At 37.0% G+C, this 18,455-nt stretch overlaps 1 protein-coding gene across 1 annotated transcript; it reads right to left on the reverse strand.

Annotated features, from left to right (window-relative positions):
* Window positions 1–14,292: 14,292 nt before the first annotated feature.
* On the reverse strand, window positions 14,293–17,794 carry LOC131625873 (protein trichome birefringence-like 21). The gene is made up of 2 exons (XM_058896702.1): window positions 17,304–17,794; window positions 14,293–15,649 (listed from the first exon to the last, which is right to left on the reverse strand). The coding sequence occupies exons 1-2, from the start codon at window positions 17,769–17,771 to the stop codon at window positions 14,867–14,869; spliced, it is 1,251 nt and encodes a 416-aa protein (XP_058752685.1). The 5' UTR covers window positions 17,772–17,794; the 3' UTR covers window positions 14,293–14,866.
* Between the last annotated feature and the right edge of the window lie 661 nt (window positions 17,795–18,455).

The following is an 18,455-nucleotide window of genomic DNA, read 5'->3' on the forward strand; positions in this document are numbered from 1 at the left end:
ACTAAATAAATTGAAATTGCCCTCGTATGTTTGACCAGAACTGCGTTATGAAGTGGCTTTCAAACTTCATCCTCCAAAATTCCCTCCACTACCAAGTGCTGATTTTGGTGTGGCTCTAAGTCCTCCTTTCCCAGACTGGTTCGTGTGTGGGAATGCTCTCAAAATTCTTCAAGAGAGTGCCAAAAAACGCGCCGAACGAGTGGTTCCGACTAAGCATACCTTGGATACTTTCAAAGGACATCTTCATATAGATCTTAAACACGTTCGTGTCCTGACTCCAATACCTGAAGGTTTGGATTAAGGCAATCTTTTTCGACTGACTTTTCTCTTCTTTTACTGATATACTGATTTCAGTCTCAACTACAGCTGTTGCATGAAGGAGGAAGATTAAAGAAGCTTCTGCCCCAAAAGAGTCTGAGGCATCTAAAAGCGACAAACCAAACGAAAGTGATTCGATCGTCACGGACAAGAAGCCCACGGTAAATACTTATCTCATACTCTCAATCTTGTACAATTCTGTGATTGGTGCTCATCTTCCTCATCTTTCACTTGCCAGAGCTCGAAACCCCCAACGGGTTCGAAGCGTAAAGCTTCTTCGACCAATGCCTCAGATGGTGAAGACAAATCTCCTCCTCAAACTAGACAAGGACAGAAAAAGAAACACAAAGCTGTTACCCCTTCAAGAAAAGGGAAAAAAGCAAGTCCTTCCAAAGCTGCTTCTCCTGGCAATAAAGCGTCTTCTGAAGAGTCTCCTTTGAAGACTGCCAGCAATGCTCTTGTTTTGGAAAGTCATAACTCAAGCCCAGACAATAATCCACCCAAGGTATCTTGCGTTTGTCTTACATTTTATCTTGTAATTTTAATTAACTGATTGCACTGGCATTTTACCTTGTTATTGCAGGATGATGCTGGCACTGCTACTTCTGGTTTCAAAGACCCTGGCCTCACCATTGATGTTGATAAACTTTATGGTAATTGTTAAATTTCAACTTTCGTCAATTAAAACTTTCGAAGGCTTAACCTCATGATTATCTTGGCTTCGTTCGAAACAGATACTTCTCAAGCTAGAACCCATGTTCTCTCACCAGTCTTCGAAGACGTTAGGCCAATTGCCACTATATTGCCTAATGAGCCAATCGAAGAAAGCCAATCTACTGACGAATCCCCACCTACTCATCAAGGCAAAGATTTGGAAGAGGATCATCCATTCTCCGGCAGCGACAATGTGAACCAGCAATCTCATGGCAACGAAGATTCTGCATCGGAAAAAGATGCCATGGAGGAGATTTCTCAACCAGAAAAACCAATTTCTCAGGGAACTTCGACTCCCGATGTAAAAACTATTCCTGAGACAACTTCGACGCCTGCTCCTACGAAGCCTACTCCTTCGGAGCTTGAACAACTTAAACAAACTGATCCTCTAGGGTTCCTAAGGGCTATCATGAATGTGAATACTTCTTCACTTTCGGAGCCTGATGTTTCTCCAGCTGTAACTGCAGATTCTAGTGACAAGGAAGATACTCCTAATCTTCTTCGACAGATAAAAGAGAGATTCTTTGGGGTCAATCTTGTAGATGTTCTCAACCGGGACCCTGTTAAAAGCTACAACTTAAATCAACTTTTAAAGAAAGTAGATTTGCTTCAAGTTTCCCCAGAAGTCTCAGAGATGATTGTTCTGCTAGGCTCTCTTCTTGAACAACTCCAAGCTGACATTCTTCGAAAGCAAAACGTCGAGAAAGCATTATCTGAGATAGTGGCCTCTCATGACTCGTCATGGAATTGTGCTGTGGAAGCCACAAAACAAGGTGAAGCCCTCAAGCTTAAACATTCGGCGAATCAGAAAGCCATTGATGAATATGAGAAGAAAATCAGCTCCTGGAGACAAGAAATAAAAATGCTCGAGGGCAAGATAAAGGAAGCTGAAAGTAGCCAAGCAGCCCTCCAAGAATCTAACCAACAAGATTTGCTCGAAGTGGTGCAGTCAGGAATCAAACATTTCGAGACTGCACAGAAGTTAGTGCCAGAGATCGAAAAGTTGAAGAAACAAAGGGCACTAATTGAACTTCGAATGTCCTCATGGGAAACTCAATATCTGAAGATCAAAAGGGATCTCCCTGAGGACTTTAGCTAGATGTCTTCAATCTTGTTTCATTTGTTGGATTTTTGTTTTGTAATCGAGACATATAATATTTGTACGCCTGACTCCCATTTCTATCTATAATATTTGCTTGCACTAATTTTAACAAATCTTTCAATTTTCTGCCAAATATATCCTTAGATTTCCTACAGTGCTTTTATTAAATACAACATGTAGAACCTGAACATCCTTCGCAGCACTCTTGCCTCTAGACTTGACGTTTCCACTTCTTCTAGCCATAATCATTATTAAAAGTGACGTCACTTTCTCCAAAACGTCGGTTTTCAGACGTGCGTGCATCAGTTTAATGATTACTTTTCAACTTCCAAGGGCGGGAAACGGCGGAGGCCATAACTTCTTACTTTGAAAAACGAACCGCAGTCTAATCACTCATTAAAAAATGTAAAACCAACCTTCAGTATTCTCCTTCTATATAAAGGGTTCCATATCACTTTTATTTCTTCATTCAAATATTTCTTCCCCAAACCAAAACACAGAAAAAAGAGAAAACACAACTCTTTCCTCTCAAACACCATTTTTCCCTGAAATGGTTGGAATTCCTTCCTTTAACGATCTCAAAGCTCTCATCAAGGGTGAGTTCAGACTTGATGAGGATGAACTCCTTCGTCATTTCATTAACATTGAAAATCTCTTTGCTAATCAGGAACTGAACTTCTACTTTGAGGAAGTCCTGGAGGGTGCCATCTACCCTAATATGGTGGCAGAGTTTTGGATGAATGCGTCTTTACGCATGGACCCTGAAGGTAGAGCCACCATTGATTCATCCGTTCGACATGCTCACCTTAGCATTACCCCCACCACTATTGCCAATCTCATAATATGCAATAACACCGGAGCAACTTTTGATGATAATGTTCTCAGCATGACTACTCATATCATGTTGAGAACACTCATGGACAGTGATCGCTACAGCGCACAAACCATCAGGATTTGGCACCAAATGCTCGTAGGCAACTTTCAACCTCGGGTGATTGATGAGAATAACATCATGGTTGAAGATCTGGAGTTTATTCTCTGTGGTATTCGGGGAAGAAAGATTAACATACCTTTGATGATCTTCAAAGGTCTTGTCAAAGCTGTTGCTATCGGCGTGGACCGTCGAGAAAGTGTAACTTGCCTTCCATACGGGAGACTCCTTAGTTACATTTTCCTCAAGAAAGGCGTAGTGAGAAGAATGCGTGATTCTGGGGCTAGGGACATGTTCGAAGCTGAACCTGTTCCTGTGCTATCTCTGAACAGTCTAGACGCCAGAATTGACTAGCGAGTCTAGGTTTAATCTTTTTATATGTCTATGCCTTCCTCTCTTTTTGTAATCTCAGATCCTATTTCTGGATCTTTTTGTAATGAAATGCATTTCCATGCTTGCAATGAAAAGAATATTTTGGTGCTTTGATTTTTCTTTCCATAATTTTTTCTGATTCTAAAGCCATTTTGATCAATGTGAAGTATACTTTGACACATGCCTGACCATTTTGGCTTTTCGTAGTACTTTAAGTGTCTACGTCTTTGCAATCTTTACTTCATGCATGCTAGGTTTATATCTCTTCAAGTATTTCCCGTTTACTCTTAAGATCCTGCGATCTTCTGCTAACTCTTCTATTTCGTAGGCATTGTTCGAGAATAATTTTAAGATTCGAAAGGGTCCTTCCCAATGTGGAGACCATTTACCAAGTGCCTGATTCTTTCGGTCTATAGGTAGAATAACTTTCCAAACTAGATCATTATTAACAAAAGTTTTACCTTTCACCTTTTTGTTATATGCTCTGGACACTCTTTCCTTTTGCCTCTTTATCATTTCCAATGCTCGAAGCCTGTCTTCGTCCAAATCTACTAACTCGTTCATCATTAATTCCCAGTATACGTTGGGAGGAATGTCTGCTTGCCTTTGTATTCTTACTGATTGCAAACATATCTCAATTGGAAGTACTGCGTCATGTCCAAACGTTAACTGAAAAGGAGTTGTATTTGTGGCTTCTTTTGGAGATGTTCGACAAGCCCAAAGTGCCTGATCTAAAGTCTTATGCCAATTCTTGGGTTTCTTTCCTACATGTTTCTTAATAAGGCCAATTATTACTTTATTTGCTGCTTCAACCTGGCCATTTGCTTGAGCATAATAAGGTGTAGAAGTAAATAACTTGAAACCTATTTCTCTGGCAAAGTCTTGCATTTTTCGTCCAGTAAAGACTGATCCCTGATCCGTTGTTATGCTTTCTGGGATTCCAAACCTATATATAATATGTTTTTGAATAAACTCAATCACAGCCTCTTGATCCACATTTGCCAGCGGTATTGCTTCGACCCATTTTGTGAAATAGTCTATTCCCACCAAAATGTATCTTTGACCTTTAGAGGACTTGGGGTGAATTTCTCCAATCAAATCTAGTGCCCATCCCCTAAAAGGCCATGGTTTTACTATCGTACTTAGTTCGTTTGCTGGGGCGTGTTGGATACCTGCGTGTTCTTGGCATTCTTGGCACCCTTTTGCAAATTCTATGCAATCTTTTAACATCGAAGGCCAATACATCCCATATCGAAACAAAAGCCATTTCATTTTGTGCCCTGCTTGATGTGCACCACATGCCCCACTATGTACGTTCGACAGAGCCAAGTATGCTTCTGCTTCTCCCAAGCATTTTAACAATACCCCTTCAGGAGTTTTCTTGAACAATTCATTTCCCATCAGATAATATGACAGGGCTCTATACTTGATTTTTCTGTCTGTATCCGTCGAAGGATTTTTCAGATAGTTAATAATTGGACTCCTCCAATCTGTGTCTGTTAATGAATCTATATTCAGTACCTCGAATTGTTCTTTGTTGGCATAACCCAATCGTGAGTTCTCCAGATCACTTGGCGAAAGTTTAGTAAACATTGCTCTTCCTCTTACTTCAATCAATTCTTCCAACTTTTCTTTTGATACTTTATATCCTGAGGCTAATTGTGCCAAGTCGTTTGCTTCCTGGTTATTCACTCTTGATACGTGTTTTAATTCCACGTATTCAAATTTCTTGAGTAGCCTATTTGCAATAACAAAATACATGATCAAATTCTCTTTGATGCACTTGTACTCTTTTGTCAATTGCTTGATGACCAATTCGGAGTCTCCTTTAATTTCGACTCTGGTTGCCCCCAATTCTAACAAAGCCTCAAGTCCAGCAATCAATGCTTCATATTCAGCTTCATTATTGGAGCATAATGGACCTTCAATTTTATACTTGAGCTTTGTTGGAATTCCATCAGGAGAAATTATCAATATTCCAACACCAGTACCCTCTCTATGTGTTGAACCATCGAAATATAACTTCCAAGGTTTCAAATCCACATAATGTTGATGATTCTCAACCACCGCATGGTCAACAATGAAATCTGACACAATTTGACCTTTCATTGCCTTGAGAGGCTGAAATATTAATGAATATTCAGTAAGGGCTAAAGCCCACTTGCCAATCCGACTGTGTAGTATTGGCTTAGATAACATGTGTTTAATAACGTCACAATGAGATGAAACGTAGACGTCAACTGGCTTTATATAATACTTAAGTTTGATACAAGAGAAATACAAACAAAGGCAGAGTTTTTCTATATCAGTATATCTAGTCTCTGCATCATTGAGTACTCTACTTAAGTAATAAATGGCTCTTTCGATGCCGTTCTCATCTTCTTGGGCTAACATGCTGCCTATTGTTTTATCTGATGCTGAGATATACAGGCGCATGTGCTTCTTCCCATTCGGGGGAATGAGAATTGGTGGACACGTCAAGTATTGCTTTATTTGATCGAAAGCTTCTTGATGTTCTGCACTCCATTCGAACTTCTCTTGCTTAAGCCGTAATAGGGGCGAGAAAGCTTGGGTGCGTCCACTTAAGTTAGAGATAAATCTTCTCAAGAAATTTATCTTACCCAATAAAGACTGCAATTCTTTCTTCGTGGATGGAGACTTGGTTTCCATAATGGCTTTTGTCTTGTTTTGGTTGATTTCTATCCCTTTTTTGTGGACTACGAAACCCAAGAAATCACCTGCCTGCACAAAGAAAGCACATTTAAGGGGATTCATCTTCAAACCATATTTCCTCATTCTTTCGAATGATTGGCTTAGATGATCGAGATGACTCATACCCGAGGTAGATTTTACCACGATGTCATCTATATACACTTGCATGAATGTTTCTATAAAGTCATGAAATATAGAATTCATTGCTCTTTGATAAGTTGCCCCAGCGTTTTTCAGACCAAAAGGCATCACAATCCATTCGTAAGTGCCTATTGCTCCTGGGCAACGAAATGCTGTCTTGGATACATCATCTTCTGCTATAAAAATTTGATTGTATCCTGAATATCCATCTAACATGCTCAAATACTCAAAACCTGCGGCTGAGTCTACTAGCATTTCTGCTACAGGCATAGGATACTCATCTTTAGGAGTAGCTGCATTAAGGTCACGAAAGTCTATGCATACTCTTAATGAGCCATTCTTTTTAATTACAGGTACTATATTAGCAATCCACTCGACATACCTTGTAGTTCGGATAAATTTGCAACGCAAGAGTCTTTCGACTTCTGTCTTAATCTTCGAGTGAATCTCTGGCGCGAATCTTCTGGGAGTTTGCTTTATTGGCTTCTTCCCTTCTTTTATTGGTAATTTCAATTCGACTAAGTCTCTTCCGAGACCAGGCATCTCATCATAATCCCAAGCAAAACAATCTCTGTTGTCTTTCAACATTTTGATGATCGTTGCTTTCAACTCAGGCTCTAGTTTCGCGCTGATATATGTTATTCTCTTTTGATCATTGTCTCCAAGATTTACTTCTTCAAGAGGATCTTGGGCCAACATCTTTATGTTCGACGCCATTGGGTCTTTTTCGAATCCCAAAGGTTCTTCGTCGTATATTGCATCTAACCTCTGACTTGGTTCTTCTCTTATGATCTCTTCAACTGGAGTCGTGTCTTCAGGGAATTCGAAACTCGTACGTATCTCCAATTCTGTTGTTCCTTCCTTGATTGGAACTGTGTCTATCTTTGTACTTGATAGTTCGGCTTCGAGAGCCGCCTTTCTTTTGTTCTCGGCCACATAGGCCGAAATCTTTTCGAAGAACACAGACTCAGACATTATTACCGTCATCATCCCAGCCTGTTGGCCGTACTGTCTGATAATTCTCCAATGGTGCTGGATCTGGTGGACCATCCATGATCTCTCTATCCCATTGGAATCCATTTGGATGCAAAGTCAAATAGTACAATGCATTTCTATTTGGAGCATACATCTCTTCAGCAGCATGACAAGGACCTATGTTTGCCAGATTCCTAACGAAGTTGGTTCTATTTACTTGGTTGACTTCAGCCATGTAGTAACTCTGGTCACCTTCGATATTCTCCACTATACCATCTTCTCTCCAAATCGTCACCCTCTGATGCATTGTTGAGGGTACAGCTGCTACACCATGAATCCATTCTCTACCAAGCAAAAGGTTGTAGTTTGCTTTTGCTGGTATAACCATAAACATGGTTGGCCTCGTAACTGAGCCCACTGTTAAGTTGACTTGAACAACTCCCAGTGTTTGTCCTATTTTGCCTTCATAATTAGATAAGACCATGTTATGTGGCCTTATATCTGTATCGAACATACCAATTCTTTTCAGCATATATTGAGGCATTAGATTCACTGCTGCTCCTCCATCAACTAAGACTTTATTAATACCAACATTCTCAATCTTCGCCCTGATGTAAAGTGGCTTCAAGTGGTTTCGCATACCCTCATCTGGTCTTTCGAAGAAAGCATTCTGTTCTTCTACTGCACCATTATTCAGCACATAGTAACACACAGGTCTGTGTTTTGTCATTTCTTCGATATCAGCCTCTTCACAGTCTTCTACTTCAACTTCCTGGTTAAACTCGTGAGGGAGTACAGATACTACATTACAATTAAGATTTATGGATGACACTCCATCGGAATCAAAATCATTTGTCATTCTATCCTCTTCTTTCCAGGAATTTGAACGCATCTTCTCTTCTTCATCTAAGAATTTCTCAGCTTCGAACAACCTGCGTTCCACCGGAGGTTTGTTTAACTTTGCCCCCTGGTATGAGACTTGGTTGCTACTAGATTCTCCAACTTCTCTTGGCCTGTATTCCTTCTGAGACTTTTTTATCCTTTGATGCCTTCTCCACTGGGATCGAGACATAGGATTTTTTCCCTTATAATTCTCCAATCGATTCACCTCTCGATTTGGTCTTTGAAATTGTTTCCTATATGCCATTGCAGTTCTTCCTCCTTGGTCCCAGCTTCGCCATTTGTTGGTTCTTGCATCAGCTTGTATCCACCTATCCCTGGGTGCATTCGCAGGGATTTTGAAAGTCACTCTTCGAGCTCTAGGGTGTGGACTATCAGGCCTCTTTGTCGGAGTCCATATGTCGAAACCATAAAGGTTAGGACGCAACCCCTGAGTTTCCCTACTCATATGGCAGTATATGCGTTCGAATGATCGTGCGAGTCTTTCATCATAGACTGCCCCACATCTGGGACACAGAGCAACTTCAGTGTTTCCTTTGTGGCATCTGACCAAAAATCCTACCAAGCTTTCATCCATCTTTGGATATAGTTGTAGCAGGGGATTTGGCTCTCTTCCTGGATGTTCCCATCTTTCGCGCCGAGCCCTCTCGAAGTTGGCTTCGACTCTTCGATTCAGCATGATCGAGCACCTTGGACACATCCATAGCTTACCACCGCTTCTCTCGTGACATTTCCAAAGATATTCTTTGAGGCTTTCAGTTTTTTGTGGAGCTTCAATGTCCCCATTTTGTCTTGTTAACCAAGTCTCTAATTCGCCAAACTCAGACACTGGGCGTCTGGCACTGACCATGTTAACTGCTACCGGAGGAACTTCAGAGATTTGTATTTTCTGGAGTTTCATCCTGAGGTCTTCAGTGGCCTCGCTGCTTTCTTCCTTCGAGGCTTCAGTTATTTCTGCCTTGGAAGATTCTTCAACATCAGTATTGAAGATTATGTCATCATTTGGGCTTTCAGTAGCCTGCTTTCCATTGAACTTTGATTTAGTTTCTACAACTTCGACTTCAGACGCCTCCACCATGTTGATATCTTCTACCTCACAGAGGCTAGCGTCAGCAATGTTCAGAGGATTTGAATCTACCCTCATTTGATTCTTGGTTTTGTCAGCAAACTTCAACCTTCCATCATTGAGAGCATTTTGAATTAGATCCCTGAAAAGAAAACATTGAGAAGTTTTATGGCCTAAAAAACCATGATATTTACAAAAACCTCTTTTCTTCCGTTGTTCCAACGGAGGAATTTTGGAATTTGGGAGTAGTATCATTTGGCCATCTTTTACCAGTAAATCAAATATTTCATCACATTTGGTAATGTCAAACATATAAGTTTTCTTAGGGAACCTATCATTCTTATCATTTTCTACTGGGTTTTTTCCATTTGCTGGATTTAACAATTTGCAAGCATAAGGTGGCGCTTCTTTTAATTCAGCCAAGTCTATTTCGACTTCTTCAGGGCTATATGAGTCATTGAAAGACTCCTCATCAACATTCTCGGCTTCGACGTACGCCACTCTTTCTTTCTTATAGCTTTTATTTGCCCTAGCTTTCTCTGCCTTCAGGCGTTCGACCTGTCGAACCCTATCTGCTAATTGGGCCATGTCCCTGAGGTATTGGGTATCTAGTTTCTTTCTTATTGAATAATCCAAACCACCCGCAGCCATTTCGACGAGTTCATGTTCCGGAACCGTTGTAAAACATCTTGATTTCAACAGGCGGAACCTATTTAAGTAGTCATCAATTGTCTCTGCGAATTTTCTTTTAACACTGGCCAATTCCTTCAGACTTATCTTAGTTTGACCCATGTAGAATTGCTCGTGGAACAACCTTTCTAAGTATGCCCATGCGTCTATCGAATTTGGTGGCAAAGTAGTGAACCAAATAAACGCATTTTTTGTCAGCGAACTAGGGAAATATTTAATCCTTAGATCTTCGTTTCCCGCTAAGTCTCCTGCTTCTATTAAATATCTAGCAATATGTTCCACAGTTGACTCATTAGTTTCGCCAGAAAATTTTGTGAATTTAGGAACCTTAGTTCCCCTAGGCAATTCTGTTTGCATGATATAATCTGATATAGGGGATGTATAATTTGGACGTCTGAGTCCAGTACTAAGGCCATTATTGGCCATAACCCTTTCTATCATGGCAGTTAAATTATTTTCTGTGGCCAGATTTTCTCTTCTAACTCTTTGGACAATCTCATCTGGATGATCGTCCCTACCCAAAATCCTCAATCTGGGTCGTTCTTCCTCCATTTCTTGTCGAAAGGGGACGGTCCTTTGACTTGAATCCTCCAAGTTAATTACCGGAGTCTTTTCGAACGACTCCGTCCTTCGTGAGGGGCCTATATCCCTAGGAACCGTCCTAGGTGGGGGAACCATATCTTGCACACGTTCCAAAATAGGCCTCTCTTCTTGGTTCACAGGCTGCTTGTCTTTCCTTTTAGGCGGTGGTAGTCCCACTGGGCGTGCCAATTTGTTTACGGTGATTTCCGGTAAACAACCGCTAGTCTTCCAAACTATAATAAATATGATTTGGTTACTTGCAGGATCGACTAGATTGATCCTAGGACACATAGTCAAGAAGATTGTTATCAATGTTCATTTGAATCATATTCGTAATTTGTCCTCTTCAATGAGTATTGTTCGATTCAAGAATCTTGGTAATTGCTTCGTTATATGTAATTATAACTTCGACAAGAAAGATAAATAACATAACATATGAAACTTAAAGATTGTTAAAACATAAAGAATCTTAAACTGCAGAAATGTTAAAGGCTTTAGAAGTAAATGATCATGAAAGTAAATTCGAAAGTAAAATAAAGATACAGGAATGTAAATGACAAGAAATAAATGAAATGCAGTAATTCAGAAATGTATTCGAAAATGAAATACAATACACATGTATTAAAATGGTGGTGTCATACGTACATTTTCTCAGCGAACTCTTTCTCGTAACACTTGATACTTGAGTAAATATGTGAGTGATTTGTACAAAATGAACACACGGAATCCTAACATTAAAACTCCTATTTATACTAGTTTCGACCTTAACGGTCCTACACTAATCTGCTGCCACGTTTCTCATCAGAACTTCCAGCGAAGCCATCTGTATTTGAACGGTTACGAAACCGTCTTCGAATTTCAAATCTTCCCGCCTGAGTCCGTCTTCGACGCGTGGCAGTGTATTTAAACAAACACTACTAAAAAACACGCTAAGTAGTAATACTTGAATATATACTTTATAAATTTTGTCTAAGTCCCGAAGACATATGCTTACATTAGTCTTTCAGTGTCCACTATCTTCAACGAACTTAGAAGTCTGTATCTTCGAGGCATGACCATCAGCAGCCATTCTTTTACTTTTTTAAGGGATGGCCATCAGTAACCATCTTTCCTTCGATTCTCAACTCCTTCGAAGGACAAACAATATAAAACGAAATCTTCAGCTAACAGAATGATGCGGATCCCCTAATAACAATCATGAACTACAAAAGAAGAAGAAAAACAAACCTTCATAGCAATTACTTGTATATTAATTGTTTTCATGACACTAGAGTTACAAATTGTAGCAAAACTATGCCTGATTTAAGGTAGTCAAGACTCCCCGACGTTCTTTTGGTGTGATTTCTGCTAGGAAGACAGGAACCTCGTATAATAATACATCAAACATAAAGTCACTCATCGAATGTACAAACAATTTAATCAGGTTTAACCAGGTTCACTATACTCAAAACACAAACAACAAACCACAGCAAATCAAAAGTAAATCAGAGCATAGAAAGAAGAGGTTAGAAAAAGAAGGCTTGAAGAACACAGAACAACATACCTGGTTTTAATCTTCTCTTCATTTTTTTTAAGGGAGGGGCAAAACCGAGCCATTCAATTTACCTTCACACAGTACCTTAACTATACTCAGCAACCTCACTAAAAACCTTTAACCACCATCAGCATCACTCAATCAATTGACGTCTCTCCCTCAGTTCAGAGCAGCAACAAAAACACGGATCACAGCATCAGAAAAAAAGCATATCAGAAGAAGCGCAACATTTCCGCAAATCCAGAATCGTGGAAAGGAGACGAAGCAGAGCAAAGAAGGGTAAGGATTTGGAATCATACCTGGAAATTTCTTTTCACGATGTAGCGTTTTACTAGTTTCATTGTTGCTTTACACTTTTGTTGCTCGTTGTTATAATCGATCCATGTAATCACTGAAAGCATAATGGATTGGGGTATAAGGGTTCAATTTGGGGGGTTAGGGTTTTGTTTGTGTTTGATTGCATCTGCTATCTTGCTTTTTTGTTGTCATAAACGGAGGTCGAGGGGGCAATAGAGTGAGGCAAAATCATGATCATGGTTTGAATCGTGAGATAAAGGGCCCGTTTGTTTTGGCTTTTTTAAAAATGATTTTTATAGTGTTATAAAATTTTGTGAAAATTTTTTTTACAAAGAAACTTTTTATAGAAGCTTCAAATGAAAATTTTGTTTGAATAGTTATTCTTAAAATGTGATTTTAGGTATTTCATCTATTTATGGGGAAAAAATTTGGATATCAAAATTTCAAAAAATCACTTAATTTTGAAGCTATTTCAAATAGATTTTCATAAAAATCATTTTTGAAATATAACTTTTTAAAAAAATTGCGATTTTGACTAAGTTTTGGTCTTCAATAATCTATGTTTATGTTCTAGGATGTCAAAATTAGTGTTTCATTTTAGAAAAAACGAATATAAAAAAACTTGTAATATTTTGAAAAACGGTTTTGGAAAATCTATTTTCAAAAATACAAAGAAAAAATCTATTTTTTTAAAGCTGAAACAAACAGGCCCAAAATCAGAACGGGTAAAGAGAGAAAGAATCGCGAGAGAGAAGCAGAGGGAACGAAACAGAGAGAAGGAACGTGGTGAGAGCGGCGCCGTGTGTTTGGGAAAGAGATAGAATAGGGAGTTTTGATTGATTTTAGGGTTTCATAGTGTATTTATCTTTTCAATTTTTTTTCTTTTTTAATCTAAAAAAAATTATAAAAGAAAATAATTATGAGAGGGAACAAAAAAAAAAGAGGGAAATTTTGGAGGGATATATTTTTTTAGGTTTGGGCCACAGTTTGAAGTGAAAATTATAAGGCCGCGGTTTTTCTTTGCGGCTAAAAATATCTGCAGTTGTCTAACCGTGACAATTGAAGTAAAGACCACAATTTCATACTCCGGATTTAATATTTTATAACATAATTCTACGCTTTGAAAACCCTGGCCTAATCATATATGTGGCCACAGTTTCTGAGTTGTGGAAAATTTTAGCGTGGCCATAGGCAAAAAATGTAGCAGTGTTATAAACAGCTGTCCAACGAAGAAGATAGTCGAAAGGACACTTATGAGGCTTCGATAGGACAAACCCTCCAAACTATAATTTTTAAGGAGAAAATTGCAAACCTTACCTCAATTGCAACTTTTGAACGGAAAAATTGCAAACCCTGTCTCAATTGCAACTTTTGAACGTAAAAATTACAAACCGTCACCTACAACTTTTGGACAGAAAAATTGCAAACTCTCTCAACTACAATTTTTGAACCGAAAAATTACAAATCCTCTCAACAAACTATTTTTGAACCAAAAAATATAAAACCTTCTCTAGACACACCACTATCAAAATCTCCAATACACCCAAAAAGACTACATTTTGTTGTTGTGTTAAAAACTCAAACTAACTATTTCTATTTATTTTATTACACCAATTCTATTTTCCTCTTTCTACTATTCCATGTGGGACTTGGATGAATATATTATTTAACCTAACAAAAAGATCCTAACAGTTTCCTTGTCTCTTTGGAATATTAGAAAAACTATGTGAAGAGTTAATTGTTTCCTTGTCCCTTTGGAAATATTAGAAAAAACTATGTGAAGAGTTAACTAGAATTTAACAAGCATGTTGCTTTTCAAATTGAAGGGAACTCTTTTTAATTAGAATTCGGGTTACTGTAACAATTAGACAGATTTTTTTAATTGAATAAAATAGTAGTGATTCACTTTAAAATGTATATAAAATATTCGTCGTCCGAAAATGCATGTTTGAAATTTAAAAACATTTTAGAATTTCTGCTGTAGTGTAGTAGCCCCTGTGGGGTGGGTTGAGTAGTAGTACTGCCCAAGAGTATTATTAATCACTTCTTTGACCCACTTTTTCTGTAAGATATTTCAAAAATATAAATTCCTTTTCACATACCACCCAACCAAATACCAATTCATCATTCTAAAAAATACCTAATACTGCTTTATTTCTAACATTTATGTTATCATAACAATTAAGAGTTTACTTTGACTATTTCTCAAAGAATTAGGGTGATGAATTTAAGAAAATGTATGCAAACAAACAAATCTGATGTCCTCATAATGATCATTTACATTTTGGCAATATCAAAATGGACAACAAGAATCAGAAGTTCATTTGTATAATATCAGGTTAGGTTGGACGTCACACCAAGTTCGAACGCTGCCTCGTGTGAGTTTCTAATAATTATGACCACTTCGTCTGGCCTAATACTTAATTAGCAGTTCTTCATAGAAAAACACTAACACCTTTGTTCAATACATTTTTTAAGAAAAATCACTTTCCAAAACACAAGTATGCATTTCGAAACTAAAAATACTATCTATCATAACTTCATTCTCATGATCATATAGAGAAAAATCTCGTTGATAGTATCAACAGGTCCCGGCACACACCAATGAATACAATCATTAACACTCACATTTTTACCCATCGCGTGCCAATATTTGTTAGGATGTGCGTCCGGCCTCATCAACATCGCATCCGTTATATCGATCAAACCAAAACGCGAGCCATTTTCGCCTGCATTCTTCTTTGCAGCACTGAATTCATCGATTTGTATTTGATGCAATATCTCTAGACCATAAGGATGCACATCCCATTTTTGTTCATTACTAAAGGGCTGTGTTCTATTACATCCTCCGCCTTTATTCCATTCGCCGTTCTCAAAATGATTTGGAGAATGTGTCGCTAAAAACACCAATCCTTTGAACTTTTCGTGATTCGTAATAGTTTTGAGCGCGGTTTGGTACGCTTTCTTGTATCCGTAATAGTTGAGTTCTATTGAGTTGTTGCATTTTTGACATCCAACAACTGTATTGTTTTCGTAGAATGTGAATGGTCGGAAAAACCACTGTCCACCGGAGAAAATTACGTAGTCGTAATTTTCAATTCGACTCGTCCAAGCTGTGTCTGGTTCGTCGAGATAAAGACTCTCGGGTTTGAGGAAATTAGAACTGTTGTAGATGTAAGATTTAGAGGATTTCACTAGAAAAGGGGACCATAACATTGTAATGGTGAAGTTATAATCAGCATAGAACCACCATTTGAAATATGTTAAGTCTTCATTTGATACATATTTGGTTGAAACGTCCTCTGGCCGAGCAACCTGAAAGAATATGCTGAAATTAAGTTTAATTTTGGCAGCAGAATTGCAGAAGAACAAAGCATGTACTCAAAGCTCTCCTGAAATTTAGTACAAAACTTCAAAAGAATATATTAATAGCAAACACAACTATTATTTTTCTTTTTTTTAGAAACTCGGTATCTGACTCTAGTACAATTATGGATGACAAACGGGCATGCTTGTCGTGTATAGACATACACCACAAAAGCCGGCATAAATATAAGATGGGGAGAAGCGGTATAGTTGAAGATGCAGGCTTAAAATTTTAATCTATCCCGAAAAAAAATGAGGACGTGGGGACATGCGGACTTTATACCTAAAATTTAAAAATTACAAATATTCTTGTTAGTGGCCGCTCTTGCAAAACACTGAAAAAAAAACGGAATGACACGAATATATTAAAGGGCTTAAAAAAAAAATTCTCTTGAAAAAAATACAGACAAAACTGACTTGTCTGACGGATTGGATCTGGTTTGCCACTCCTGAATAGAATTAATATGAGGATCAATCCCGCTAACCATTAGTAGGGTCTAAGGACCAAATTTGATGACTAATGATAAAGCTGGAGTGGGAGTTGTTTTCTACCCAAAAAGAAAATTATGTTATTGGGATTGAATGTATGGAGTTTATATATAAACAATTGCACCCACGTTGATTTGATACCCCTAATTATTACTCCAAATTTTCACTTTAACATCTCCATGTGCATTGCACACGGTTCAATTATAATAGTACTAAAGAAAGACAACTTTTTAATGGATCTGATTTGCAAATAAATTAATAAATCAAAAGCATGATATCAAGAGAATTTGAGTAAAACTAGATCAGATTCAAATCTAACAAGTCCTAAAATCTACAAGAAACTCTTTTGTTCTGTTTGGAAGTTTTTAAGAGATGCGAGAAATTAACCCTCAAAATTTTCAAGAAATTGCAAGTTGACCCTCAATTTTCAAATTTTACAAATCAATTCTTTTAAATTTGCAAATTGATCCCTATTTTAGTAATTAAAAATTTGACCTAAAAGTTTTCAAATTTGCAAAAAAATTAAATTGAGGGTCAACTTCCATTAAAGATTCTGATTTCCATAATCTGTTGTTTTGTGAAAAAAAAAAATTAAACTCATTTAAATTGTGGGAATATCTTCCATACTTTTTTTTCCTTTTTTTCTCCAAATTTTTCAAACTTCACTGCTCGTACTCCAAAAGATATGGATACCAAATTTCCCAATAAAAATTTCAAATGCAAAGAAATCAAAGATTAGGTGGGTCCTAGATTTTTCTTTTATCGTACTATTATTCATCATGTGAGTGAGTATACCTAAAAGCCAATATTTTCTTGTCTATATGCCTCCTACTATTTTTCATCTACCACATTTCAATCTTCCTCTTGTTTTTCTACCCTTTCAATAAAATATACACAACAATAATAATAAAAAAAATGAAAAAATTTCAAACAATTAATCCATAACATCATGCTTGAAATAAAAAATAAAACACATTAATAAATTTAATAAAAAATCTGGTTAAATCAACTCAATTAATAACTTAACTCAATTTTTGCATATACATTATTTATTCAATGTATTTAAAAAGTAAATTTTTTCTTATAAATGATTGCGTAGTTGGTAAAAACTTACGGAATTCAAGAGACACAGCAAAGATTGCATCTGATTTCTAGCAATTGAATCACCAACAAAAGCCATTGACTTTCCCTTAACAATCTTCAAAAACACTTTTGCATCAAACAAAGGAAGCTCACAGTCATCAGGTTTCCATCTCCATTTAAGAAAATCCCTGTCTGGTCTTCCATTAACAAAACAGTTCTGATTCTCCTTAATAAAAGGACACGTTTCGTTGTAATAACTTTGTTCTAAATAAGGAACCCATTTTCCAGAAAACAAATTGCTGCAATTATTTGTTGTTGTTGTTGTTTGATTTTCAACAACGGTGGTTGTTGTGAAGAGAATCTTTGAAGATGATTGGTTGAAGTGAATGAGGAGAGGAAGAAGAAGGACAAGGATGAAAGCTGTGAGGGGAAAGAGGAAAATTGTTTTGGGTATGTTTTTGGAGGATTTGAGAATCTCTGATACTTCACATGACTCCATGACAGTGAATCATGATAATGATTTGATAAAATGTTGAGACTTTAAATAAAGAAACAAAAATAAAGTAAATAATAAATAAAGTTTCAACTTTTATATACAAAAAGTCAATGTTATTACTAAATTTGTAATTTTTCATATATTTTATTTTTATAATCTTATTAATAATTTATTACTTTATTTCGTTTATTGTAGTATAATTAATTATATTGTAAATAAATATATAACTTAATTTGTATTTAACTTTAAAATAATAAAAAGTATAAAAGAAATCTACAAATTAATGGGTAAAAGTGTAAGACAGTTAATAATGTATTGGAAACTGTCCATCATCTGCAAACTACGCTGCAATCGAAGCTTTATTAAAAAAAAAATATTGTTGCTCAGTTGGTTTTATAATACTGATAAATCTATAAGGAAATTTTATTTTGAAGTGAATGTACTATTATAGTTACTTATTTTATAAAATATATTTGTGTTCTTTATAAATATTTTTATTTTTGTTTTTAGTTCTTTAATTTTTTTTTAAATAAAAGTTTTCATAAAGTTTTTCATTCATAATTTTAGTCTCTGCCGTCAACTTTCATTAACGAAAGTTGACGTGGCTCGCCATGTGAAAGACAACTTGACAAAAATCTGAATACATTTGAAATTGTGGGGGTTTTAAACTTCTCTAAACAAACCCAA

The sequence above is a fragment of the Vicia villosa genome, unplaced genomic scaffold, assembly GCF_029867415.1.
Source record: "Vicia villosa cultivar HV-30 ecotype Madison, WI unplaced genomic scaffold, Vvil1.0 ctg.000248F_1_1, whole genome shotgun sequence".
NCBI classification, from domain to species: domain Eukaryota; kingdom Viridiplantae; phylum Streptophyta; class Magnoliopsida; order Fabales; family Fabaceae; genus Vicia; species Vicia villosa.

Bases quoted from the DNA above. Each gene is read 5' to 3' on its own strand.
- LOC131625873 (XM_058896702.1), bottom strand. From the start codon at position 17,771: ATGGAGTCATGTGAAGTATCAGAGATTCTCAAATCCTCCAAAAACATA. The intron at 15,650-17,303 runs GTAAGTTTTTAC...ATATTCTTTCAG, and splicing joins TGCTGTGTCTCTTGAATTCC to GTTGCTCGGCCAGAGGACGT.